This window comes from Tiliqua scincoides, chromosome 1, assembly GCF_035046505.1.
Source record: "Tiliqua scincoides isolate rTilSci1 chromosome 1, rTilSci1.hap2, whole genome shotgun sequence".
Classification (NCBI taxonomy): Eukaryota; Metazoa; Chordata; class Lepidosauria; order Squamata; family Scincidae; genus Tiliqua; species Tiliqua scincoides.
In genome coordinates, this window is record NC_089821.1 from 41,909,617 (window position 1) to 41,922,949 (window position 13,333).

The following is a 13,333-nucleotide window of genomic DNA, read 5'->3' on the forward strand; positions in this document are numbered from 1 at the left end:
AATGGAATACCAAGACACAACCCGTATACTGCTCTTCCTTCCTCCTGGTCAATAAGTCAAGAGAAATTAAAAAACCTTAGATATTATCACATCTTAAATAGTTCTTGTCCACCTTGAAAACTTTAATTTGGGTCCACTGGACCCATGTTGAGCCAGACTTGGTCCAACCTGGACCCTCTGAAGATGACCAGAGCTGACGTCTGGTAGCATCCAGAGGGCTTTCTGAAGCCCTCAGAGGTCATGCAAATCCACTTGCAGCCTCTGTGGCTTCAGAATAGCCATCAGGGTGAAAAAATGCTACTTTCAATTTCCCTCAGGAAACCAGAAGTGACTTTTTATGCCTTTTAAGGCATTCTGAGGTCCAGGCTTCATAGCTTCAGTCACTTTTGGAGAGCTTAAAAGTGCCAAAAATGCAGATTCCCTTATCTATGGTTTTTGGTAATCGTGGGGGTCCTAGAACGAATCCCTTGCAGATAGCGAGGCCCAACCTGTATTGCAATATATAAGTTAAAATGTTACCCAATCTAATAGTCTAGTATTTCTCAAGCAATGGTACTCGTACTATTGGTTGTACTTGAGGTGGTGTCTGGTGATATTTGTGGGACTCCCAGACCTTCACTGTCAGGCAGCAAGACCAGCAATGTAATGTGACAATCAGCAGTAGGAGCATCAGCTCAGTGGGCAGAGCTCCAGCATGCGTTTTTCACATGCTCAAAAAAGCCTTCCCATCTGCCCTGAGCCTTTTACTGGTGTCTGTCACATTGCTTCTGGTCTCCCAATTTGAATGTAACTGGTAAAGACATCATCACCAGTTACTTCTGATGGTACTTCCCATAGGTGGACCATGCAAAGTGGTATGGTGGGGGACAGACATTGAGAAACACTAGTCTACACTAAACCCATTGTTTTTAACACAGTGTTAAATGTGTTTTTAACACAGAGACAAGGAAACAGCACACTGTAAAATATGCTGACCAAATTAACTTTTTCATAACTGTTTCACAATGCTTCATGTTAAGTCTGGATTCAGATAAATTAAAAATAAGCAGTGCAGGCTCCTTCCTGCTTCAAGAGAAACCAAAGAATCAAACAGTAGGTAAGCTAAAGAAAAATGGCATCTTTTGTACTGTTATCAAAGAAAGAATGGAATTTTCCATATTCCAGTGTAAGAAATCCTGTGAGAGATGGAATATTTCATCATATGAATTAGCATTAGCTATGACATTGCAGAAAATAGTTTATCATGGAGTTGTTGTCCTTTACCTTAATCATGCTAAAAAAGCAGGGCACAGATTGATCTTATATGATCCTTAATGCAATTTCATGGGATCACATCAGAAGCTTCAAATTCTTGTGAGGGAGATCCAGATCCTGTGCTAGATCGCTGTTCAATTTTTCAAATTTATGCAATAGCATATAGATTCATCCACTACATATAAACTATAGGATGCACACAACTCACAAGATACAAATATACATGTATATTATTAAACATTCTTCTTGCTCCAGCAGAATAATTTGTTGCATTGTGCTCTGAAATTTTACTCTGTATTAATTTAGAAACCAACTGTCCAGAGGAATGTACATTTCCAGTACTCTCACTTCTAGCACAGTCTTTATCAAAACAAAATACCAGCAATCCATCCTTCCCAGGTCACCAGTGCAGGGCCTAGCTTTCTCAAGAGTGATAAAAGAGCAACAGGCTATAATTGTCTGGGTTATCTCTATCCCCAGATTTACGAATGTGGATTATATGACACAAATTTGACTCTGTTGGAAAGGTTTTCTCTGTCAATAAAAGATTAAAAATAACAGTCAGGGGTTGAGCATTACTATCTATACCTGACGACAATCTTAATGTGTGAGCATCCAGAATATGGGACTTTTGCCTTTTTAATGTGTAATCCTCTTAGCATCTTGTACACCTCAGTGAGCTGAATTTTATTTAATAGGAAATAGAAAAGATATATTGTTGTCTGACTACTCTGCCATGAATTTAGGAAATGCTGTTGAAGGTAGCAAATAACTAAGAGAAAAGTGTTTATACCTAAGGTGCAACTCATAGGTCCTTTAAGAATAACTTCATATTTAATGAGAATCAAAACTGTAATTTTAAAATTTAAGTTATTAAGAACTCAATCCTATCCTTTCCCCCTCTCTGTAGCTGGCACAAGTCTAATGAGGAGAAAGGGTCAGGGAGCATCTGAGTGGAGAAGATAAGATCCAGCATGCATCATTGCTGCCAAATTCAACCCCTTCCATCACTTCCCTGCCCTGTTCCTCCCCCTTCCCCAACCAGTTTCACTCCTCCCTGCCCACATCACTGACTTACCTGGTCTGGTGAGGACGATGGAGTCTGGCAGGGAGTTGTGGTGCTTGTACCTTGCACCAGCACATGCAAAATGTATTTTGCACCTTGCACCAGCACACGCAAAATGGTCACCAACAGCAGAGTGCTCCGTAGGTGGCCATTTTACAACAGTGCAAGTTGCTTCTGCTGTCACAATGGTATCCACATGGCAGCCCAATCCCCATAAGATTGGGTTGTTAAACTATTTGCTTTTCTTCTCATCTTTAGTTTCCTTTATCAACAAGAACTAGTAGAAATTTTTCCTCACTGTGATAAAAAGATTACAGTGCTCAAAGGTTAGTTTGTCTGAAGTATGCCTACCCCAAACACCAAAGGCATACTGAGGTCCAAACCAGTCATGTAGCAATTCTGTAAGAAAACACATCTATAATTTTCAACTTGTGTGAGATTTGCAACCCAGGGCTTTCTTCACAGCAAAAGCTATGTTAGTCTCTCCTCCAGCACTCCTTAGGCAGATTTCCTGTGTCTGCAGTGTATCCCAGCAGCACTTGCTTGCCAAAAGAGATGGGATCTTCCTACTGAGAGTTTGTCTTCTGAAGGCAGTAAATGTTCTGCTCTTGCCTGTAACAACAGGATTCATGTAGAGGTGGAGCCTATTTATCCACATTAGTTCCTTTCCGTGACTCAGCAAGATTAACAAAAAACACGTTGTGCTAAATTCCATAGAGTTATGCAAATACACTGCATCCTGACACTTCTGGAAGGAAACTAAGTCAGCTGTTATCAATTCCCTCCCTTCTGCTCCGTACTCAGCCCTCCCCGTTGCCAGCTGCCTGGCTTCTTTCACATGGGATGTTGATCTTTTAGGAGTCCAGCCCTATGCGTTTCTACTCAGAAGTAAGCCCCATTCCAGTCAATGGGGCTTACTCCCAGGAAAATGTGGAGAGGATTGTAGGCTATATATCATGCTTTGTTTGGTGGGAAGGCTTGCTTGTGTCAGTTATTGCCTGTACCATGGGAGGGGGGGTTTGCTTGTGTCGGTGATTGCCTGCACCATCTCATGGGGGGGGGAATTTGGCAAACACTCTTGGGTTTTTTAAAGCAAACCCCTCTGTTGCTACCACACCTGCCCCTGTGTGAGAGAGAGATAGCTAGCTAGCTAGCTAGCTCCACCTTGCTGCACCTTGTGTTCTGGCTACAGAAATTTTGTCCCCCCCCCCTTCCCTCTTCAGTCTCTTTGCTGGCTCAATGGCTCCAGGAATGTTACTGTTCCTTTGCAAGGGGAACCTCTTCTAGGGCTCCAGGGCTATTTCTTCCAGGGCTCCAGGGTTAGCTATTGGGCTAACGCCAATACCTCTGACAATTCCTCATTCCAACCACAGGCTACCACTCCAAAGAGTTGGATAAAACACACACACACACCAGCTTCTTGAAAGTAGTCACTGGTCTCCCTATGAAGGGCAGGGCAGGGGAAGAAAGACAATGGAAGGAAACCACATATTTAAGCAGGCACTGATGCAAGTGGAGAAACAGTAGTTTGTAAGACAAGCTGAGGGTCTCCTTCCCTGTGACTTGGGCTGCAATCCTATTCACTTTCCTGGGAGTAAGTCCCATTGAACATAATGGGACTTACTTCTGAGTAGGCCTACATAGGGTATTAACACATTTCCTGAAGGCTAGAAGATACATAACTTTGTTCTGATGATGTCATCAAGTGACCTGATTGGAGGAGCCACTTAGTCACTCCATCCCATTCCCTTGACCTAGTTCAGGGGTGCCCAAACCCTGGCCCTAGGGTCACTTGCAGCCCTCGAGGACTCCCAATCCAGCCCATAAAAACATAAGAACAGCCCTACTGGATCAGGCCATAGGCCCATCTAGTCCAGCTTCCTGTATCTCACAGCGGCACACCAAATGCCCCAGGGAGCACACCAGATAACAAGAGACCTCATTCTGGTGCCCTCCCTTGCATCTGGCATTCTGACATAGCCCATTTCTAAAACCAAGAGGTTGCACATGGCTTGTAACCCATAATGGATTTTTCCTCCAGAAACTTGTCCAATCCCCTTTTAAAGGCGTCCAGGCCAGATGCCATCACCACATCCTGTGGCAAGGAGTTCCACAGACCAACCACACGCTGAGTAATTCTAACTCTCCCAACACTCAATTTTAGTGGATGTCCCCTGGTTCTGGTATTATGTGAGAGTATAAAGAGCATCTCTCTATAGCCCCCTGGGAACCCCCAGTCTCTAATGAGCTCAGGCCCTCCAGAGACTTGCTGGAGCCCGAGCTGGCCCGATGCAACTGCTCTCACCATGAGAGCAACTGTTCAACCTCTCATGTGAGCTGTGGGAAAAGGGCTCCCTCCACTGCTTGCTGTTTCATGTCTGTGATGCAGTAGTGGCAATGAAGGAAAGGCTGGCCTTGCTTTGTGCAAGGCCTTTTATAGGCCATGAGCTATTGCAAGACCTTCATTCATTCATATAATTTTCATCTCTAGTGTATTCATTTATGTAAATTTATTCAAATTTGAAATGTTAATTCTTTTTCTCCATGGCCCCCAACACAGTGTCAGAGAGATGATGTGGCCCTCCTGCCAAAAAGTTTGGACACCCCTGACCTGGTTGAACAGGTCTGGCTGTCCAATGGCTAAGCATGTACCAATGGGGGGAGGCATTACAGACAGGAAGAGAAACTGAATCCACAAACAGAATATCTTTGGAGAATAATGGAATTTCTAAACAAAGGTCAAAGGCTGCTTGCAAAGAATGCCCCAACAATTTTTTAGGTTGCTGAATCTGCACAGGAGCTTCTGAGAAGTTAAAAGTGTCCAAAATCCAAAATGTAGGAAAAATAGGCAAAAAACGGGGGGGAGGGGGAGGAACGGATGGACAGACATCACAGTACCATGAGATAGAACTACAGAAAAGCACATCACACGGCATTACTATAACATTTAAAAACCATATTCCAAAAGGGAACAAGCAGTGAACATTCCTAATTTCAATCATATACACCCCAAATTCAGTTAGAGATCTGCACATCCCTAGATCAGGCAAAGACTGGATGTGAATCCATATGTGGAAGTTATCTGCATTGCATTACCTTCAACGGATGGACATTCCTATCCATTTTCTGGGAGTATTATTTATTTATTCGATTTTTACCCTGCCTTTCTCCCCGAAGGGCATGCAAGGCTAGTCATGCATAATACCTTTCATTTTAATGTGTGACTGGGGCTGGAGCAGGGCAGGTCTCTTTAATTTGGGGGTATTACAAATGAAAACCCAATACATAAATGGTGGACCTGCCATTCATTTGATGGGGCAAATGCCCCGAAAGTGATACCTCATGCACTTTTATGACCCAGCGGAAGCCTCCAGGTAAGTTGGGGGGGGTGGATTTTCACGCAAGGGGTGCCCCATCCATGGGGTGCCCCATCATGGACCTTTGCACTGAGCCATGGGGCTGGGGAGGTTTGATACTGCAGAACACTCACAGCTCACCTTATATTGTAGGAAATGGTTGCCTGCATCCACAGTTTCCAAACAAGGTTCTAGATTATTTGTGACCTGAACATTTTCTGGAAATCCAGCACAAATTTTCCAACTGAAAATCAGAAGAGTTAAAAGTGGTTGTTATTTGGGAACTGTTTTGAGGCTACAGTACTTCTTAAATACAGTACGAGTGCATTTATCACTTTCTTTTTTATAGTATTGATAAAATTCTTACAAATACTGCACTTAGCAAAATTTGAAGGTGAAATAGCATGTGAAAAGCATACTTTCCCCCATACAGAGAATGGAAAAAAGAGATATTTAAAAGCAACCATGAATATGCTAAAAATTTGCAGTATGAATGACTGTTGTGCTAGGAAGAACTTGTGAAGAACTAGTAGAGCCAGAGGCATCTGAGGAAGGAGGAGCTCATCAGCACATCTCCCAGCAGACTTTGATGAAGATGGTGGAAGTCAAGAGAGGAAGAGCTTCCTGCAGGAGACAAGGGATTTGGCTTTCAGCCACCACACCACCCCCTTAAGCTTTTCACCAGTGACACCAGCAAGAAAATCATCTACTGAGAAAGTGTCTGTTTCCTCAAAGGTTAGGGCTACATCAGAAGATTGGAAAATGGAAAGGGAGGTTTCTGCAGTGGTGATATGCAATGTGCATGTTATTTTTGCTTTCTTGCCTACAGATATTGACTATAGCACCAACTACAAACTAGTTTCCCTACTGGAGGAGAAGGTCAGAGGACTGAAAAAGAAAGTACCCATCCTTTGCTACATTAAGGAAGCTGAGGAGTTCCTCAGCATGCCAGGGGCAGAACTTCTCCAGAGGTTCTGACTACACTGAAGCAAGTGACTGTCAGGAGTAGGAAAATCAGAAGACATTCTGAACTGCTGAACCTACACAATCACTTCCAGTGTCTTTCAGGTTCCAGAGCCCCTGAAGATTGTGATGAGAGTCACAAGCAGCTAATTGCACCAGTAATGGGGGTAGGATTCAGTAATCCTGATACCTGTTAGGAGATCAACAGCCCAATCACATCTAAACCCCCGCCACGTGGTGATGCAGCAGTGTCAGCATGGTTACTGCTGTATCCCACACGGGATTTTTGGGTACTAGAGGTCTCCTTAGGGCAAGGGGGCATTTTTAAGCCTCAGCAGCTACTATGGATCAACTGAGACCTGCACCAGCATCATCAATGGTGCAAGCCTCATTGACAGCGGAAGGCAAATCAGGCCCGAGTAGGAGGTCAGCATTCGGCATATGATGCTGCTGCTGCCAATCCCATCCAATCACCTGGGACTGATCCATCCTCCTCCCCACCCTAAAGTAAAGAATTGACTCCTTTTAAAACTACCCTTCCAACATGCCACATCAGTTCAAGCTATGCTCCGATTGCTCAAACATAGCTTAAAGAATAGTCATGTGACAGGAAATTTAGTTTTTATTTTTTGCCAACAAGTTAGTTCAAGAAAAAAACCCATTTATATGAGAGTTTGGGGATAGGAAATATTTAGGTAATGTCATACAAGCACTGGTCTTCTGTGGATCTATTTATGCAACCAAAGTGGGTAACACAGAGACTTGAAACAATGGTGTGTTTGTGAATGGAATATGACATTTGTATAATTTGCTGGAAAAGAAGTACAAAACATGATAAAAAGAATGACAGTTAGTTCTGAATAACCAAGGGGATTTTACTCTTCACACGAGTTAAGATATTTTAAACTGAGAAGAATTTCCATAGCAGATAATGAAATGGAAAGGGAGCCTTTAGTTCAAAACAAACACAATTAAAAACAGCAATAAGTATTACTAGAATAGTTCTTTGGACCCCAGCTCATGTTAACGAAGTGGTGTTTTGCATTGTTCATTACATTTAAGGACATGAAAGGGATGCTACTGCTGAATTTTAGATTTAAGAGTGGCACTTAAGCACTAGAAACTCACCTCATTCAAATTAGCCATAAACTAAAAGGAAAATTTCACATCTTCCTGTCTAAATCATTCATTTTTAAATGGAGGTATGCTGTATTTACTCTTGAAGCCCAATAAAACTTACGATTATGTACTGATGTGTTATATATAGCAAGGCATAACCATTTCCATATAATATTTACATCAACAGTTGCAAAATATCCCAGCATTTTAATATTCCCATCCCTACCCCCACCCCTCTAATCTTAGGCTTAGTGCTTCAGAGAATTCAAATAAAGCAGGAGTTAATGTACTTGTCACATCCAGGGAGCAAATCAACAGTGGGATCCAGAAGTGTTTTATAAATAACTGTGATGCCATCTTTTTCAGCTGCAGTCACTTTGTCAAAGGTCAAACTCAGAACTGGGTTTAAGGGAGACCTGAAAAATGGAAACATCATCAAACATGACCTTTCAGAGGGGAGAAAATTTAACAGCTGCAAAACCAGTAATTACATGTATATAAAGCAGTTAACGTAAGAACTGAAGTTGTTAAGAATGACTTCAACACCAAGGCATTCAAAATCTATGCAGCATTCTGTTTGCTATAGTAAAAAATTAGTAATCTAGCAGCTATTGCCTTATTGCAGTTCAGGTGCTTTCACCTTGGGAATTAATTCTCACCATAGCTAGCTAGTCATCTTTATTAACCTATAGGTTATAGACAGCAAGGAAATTGAATTATTCCTGAAATACTAGCACATCTCCAAGGAGAACAAACAGTTTAAAAACAAAACAACAGAACAATAACCATGTTCTGTGTGAATGTCTACAAAAGAGCAAATCCAATTGCATGTTAATGAAGAACAACTCGGGGCATGTTCACTATGATGATTTTATTGTACGATTTCTTATATTTCTTATACGATGAATGATAGAGCTAAAGTGGGAAAATTAGACATCTTTCTTCCTTTCACAGCAAAAAGACAGTGTGGGAGAACTGCATCAGCATTGCTCTTGCAGCACCAGCTAACCCCATACAACTATCCATTGCTATAACATATGGAGAACTGACTGACTGGATTGAGCATGATGTATGGTGAGATCTGAGGTGTCAGAGCAGGGTCAGCATGACTCTGATTTGCAGCTTTCCATCACCACAAGTAGGCTCTAAATTTAGTGAAAAATCTCACTTTGCAAACTATCACAATCAACTAGTGAGTAATTCAATAATATGAAACAATGTATTTTTAAGATGATTTTGTGAGAATGATTTGCCTTTCAATCTCCCTGAGAGACAAGGAAAAGGAATTCCTGTTCATAGAACTAGCTGGTTGGTACAGGGCCACTGAGACAGGCACAACTGATATTCCTAATTGAACATTAGAGCATTGGTGATGCTAAGCTATGAGAAAAACAAAGATTAGAACACAGGAATGAACAATAAAATTCAATCTGAGCAGGTGTCAGGTACCTTAGTCAAAGCATCTTATCTCAAGGCAGTTATGAGGAAAGCTCTGGGTTACTTGACAAAATGCAAAACTGGCACTAAGATAAATGTTAAACACTACTAGTAATAATTAGCTAGCAGACCAGAATTATTCTTGCAGCTCTGGCATCTGACTTGTCCCTCCCTACCCCCTCAAGAGACTTTATCAACTAGCTGGTCAAATTTTGTAAAATAATCAAGTATTTAAACATTAATAATTTATTATTAGTTAAGAACTGTACAGAAACAATTAATTAAAATACTGCTAATTACAAACGGTTGTATCCCAATCTCCATTTATACAAGGGTGGGAATGACAATTTTGCTCTGCAGACCCCCTGATAAACATATCTGAAAATCTGTTCCTGGGGTTGGGGGCTCTCAGGAGCAGATTTTTTTTGGGGGGGGGGGGGAGTTCAGGGAACTGCAGAGAAAAGGGCAAATTGGTGAAAACTGCCTTTCCTTCCTTGGGCAAACAGAACATCTTAATAAATGAATTTCATCATAAATGGAAGAACTTAGAACTCAACAGTACAAATAAAACAGAAGATTTTCAATCTTCTAGAAGACTCTAGAATTTAGTTTCTTTCAGAACCTTTAGAGAGCACCATACCAGATCACATGAAGTCTCCATCTTTTCAAGCAAATGCAATAATTTCAATGGTGAACTTTACTCCTAGACCCAGTAGGTTTTGGATGACTTTTGTCTACAAACATTCTTGTGCCTAGGCTTGAATATCTTTAAGCATGTGCAGAGTGCCTCCTCCCAAAAGAAAACTTCTGGAAAGACTGGAATCTGGCATGCTCACTTCCCTATGCACTAACTGGTCACCCCTGCTAACTGGTTAAGAGGCACATTTTCAAGTGGGTGCTCCTCTTTTATTTAGCAGGGGAAGAGTAACTGGCGCATCTCACCCCCCCCCCCCCAGCAATGTCTTTTCTAGTGGCTGTCTGCTGGTTTTGCATCTTTTTAGATTGTGAGCCCTTTCGGGACAGGGAGCCATTAGTTATTTGATTTTTTCTGTAAACCGCTTAATGAACTTGTTGAAAAGCGGTATATAAATACTGTTAATAATAATAATATGCATTATCCTTTTGGGCTAAAATGCAAACATACTATCTTACATTTTTTTACATGATTTCAGCAGATCTTGGTTTAAAATTTGGTCTGCCTCTAATCATGTCTAGTTTGGCCCCAAGAGATAGCATAAGCTAAGGTGGTAAACAGTCATTTGACTTAGGGAAAAGAGGTTTGGACTGTACTCTAGACTGGCTTGCCTGGGCATCATCTGAAAAACCATCGTATCTGAATTCACCAAGTAAAATAGTTCTCTTATTAAAAGGTGGAGCGGCATGGAGCATTCTAGCCAGGCTACTACAATTCTGGTTCCCTGGGATGCAACTGTGGTGCCTTTGTGTGTCTGCTTCATGCCCCCCCCCCCCAATCTGTCTAAAGATTCCTGAAGGTACACTGTGTATCCAGTAGGAAAAGTATATTGCTAGGGGAAAGGACAGATGCTACCTGGAGAGAGTTAAAGGGCAGAGGATGCTTGCTCCTAAATGAGCTGTGTGCATTATTCTGACTCCTGAAGGTCTGGGGAGCAGTGATGTGGTCATAAATTTTAAAGTGCAAGAGCTTATCATGACACCTTCCGCAACCATTCCCCCATGCCTCATAAAGAAACACAATCAACTTTAAATTTCTTCATTAGAGTATTTCCTTCTGTCTTTTATTTCTACTGTGAAATGTATTATCTTTCATTTAACTATCTAGTTCATTTCACATCAAAGTCTGGTAGTGGGTCAGGCTGCAATAATTTTAAAGCAAATATAAAAATGGGGGACAATGGATTAAAATAATCCCAAATAAATATAAAAGGTATATTAGAGTGCTAATTTATCCATGTTTATTTAGATACAAGTCTCTCTGTGTTCAGTAGGATTTACTCCCAGGTAAACTTGCATTATATTGTAGTCAATACTACATTTTAATGGATCTTTTTGAATGTTTTCTGCAGAGCATGCAACATAATTTGTGCACCTGAAAACCCCCAGGATTTTTGAGACAAGATCCATAAGAAATGGCATATATCCTCCTGAAAAATAACATGCTTCATATTTTAGTAAATGCTTTCAATGGATATTTCTGGAAATCATTCCAGAAGCATTTCCATTGGTGGAAAAAAAAAAATAGAACAAATCAGTTTGAATCTTTGTAACAAAGTGATAGTAAATTAACAATAGTAGTAAAGGCAAGCTGCTTTACTCCAGAAATTAGAGTTAGAACACACATGACATTTTCTGTAGAAAGGAAATTTTTAGAAAAAATAACTGTGAAGCAACCCTTTTACTAAAGTTACATAATGAAAAAGTAGATTTTAGTATGATGCCATAGTAGTTAGAATTATTAAAAAATTAAAATACTAATACTTTAATTACCCCTTCAATTAAAAAAACACCTTTTTCTTAAAATGTTGTTTTTAAGGACTAGAGCTTGAGCGAAAATAATACTTGGTATGTGACAGCACTTTGTGTACAGTTATGAGATATGTCTTCTTACAGAGAGAGAGAGAGAGAGAGAGAGAGAGAGAGAGAGAGAGAGAGAGAGAGAGAGAGAGAGAGAGAGAGAGAGATTCTTCTGTCAATGTTCTTTCATACTGTAAAATTTCAATAAATCAGAAAACCTAATTAAATCCTGTAGCAGAAGATCAAATTTGATAAGTAACTTCAAGGTAGCACTTTCAAGTTTATTTCAGTGAAAAGAGCCTACTGTACACTGCCAGTTCAACTGCAACTCAGGAGAATACTGGCCTACAGACAACATTCTGTTCTTATTTTGGATTCCAGTGCAATATTATACATTTTTACTCAGAAGATAGTCACACTATATTCAATGGGACTTACTCTCAAAAGTGCATATAGGACTGTACCCTTAAGCTTATTGTTCTCAAATATTTATGTTATGACTATGCCAAACCTAGCTACCCTAAAGTATCCTAAAGCACCCTAAAGTTATCAAGTATTTTACCCACAAAGATTCAATTGCTTGCCACCAATAAATAAATGAGGCAATGAACTATGCTAAGGCTTACTAAATGATATAATGATCCAAAATTGTTCGAATGTATAAAACTTAGAAAATACCATCTAAACAGTTAAATGCCAACACACTATGATTTTTCTATAGTAAGCAAATGATATTTTATTTGGAAAGTTTCTTCAAAAAGAGCTGATATTTTGGATCTTGATCTTTTACCTGGCACAGTAATAACTTCTTAAAACTTCATATTGTGTTATCAATATTATAGTAAAAAATCAGTGCTATTGATCTGGAGATAAAATCAGAATAGGAAAAAGACAACAGAAAATATGTATACATTTTACTTCATTTAAATGCAACAGAATAATGTTAAAAATTGGAACGTACTTATTTCTCTTGCACACTCATACAGACATTGTAACTGATCAATGTAGACAAGGCTACATTTGAAAACATGACAGTGTCTTGATTAGCCTAAGTACTTCTAAAATAATAATGGAAGATATGTTCTGGGATAACTGCTACCATTTTGTGTATGATCACTGACTCAAGGTATGCAAGTAGAGCCTCATCAAAACACAATTCTTTTGCTGCAAAGGATGCCAGTATAAAACAACACAAAAACCATACAAACACAAGAGGTTCTTAAAACATATAAACTAAAAGCTGTGCATGAAAACAAGTTCCATAGCAACAGTATTTAGGATAAATTGTTAAGATTTTTATTATGAAACATGGTGAAAGATGGAACAAAATTTGTACACAATATTAATCTGTGTTATTGACAATCAGTTTTTCTTTTACCACTATTCACTTCTGAAACAACCCTCCTCTTAGACCAGCAGGATTAAGAAGACACAAATAATTTAAATACATTGTATATTTCATAACATTTTTATTTTAAAAAAATCATGTCATAAAAAAGGTCCTTCAGGTTTAGAATATTAGTGATTATAAAGATTAAAATAAATAACGAAACAATTATACTGGTCTCTATAAATATTTTTATTCTTGTTAATTACATAATTCCTCGTATTACATAAGATTCCTCCTATTTTCTGCTCACAATGT

At 39.7% G+C, this 13,333-nt stretch overlaps 1 protein-coding gene across 1 annotated transcript in view; it reads right to left on the bottom strand.

The window, feature by feature from the left end:
* Positions 1 to 13,333, bottom strand: part of DCDC1 (doublecortin domain containing 1) — a 337,894-nt gene that overhangs the window by 136,075 nt on the left and 188,486 nt on the right. The window contains exons 14-15 of the mRNA XM_066636033.1: positions 8,049 to 8,174; positions 5,818 to 5,920 (exon numbers count right to left, since the gene is read on the bottom strand). Coding sequence (XP_066492130.1) covers positions 5,818 to 5,920; positions 8,049 to 8,174 — 229 coding nt within the window. The remainder of the gene's footprint in view (positions 1 to 5,817; positions 5,921 to 8,048; positions 8,175 to 13,333) is intronic.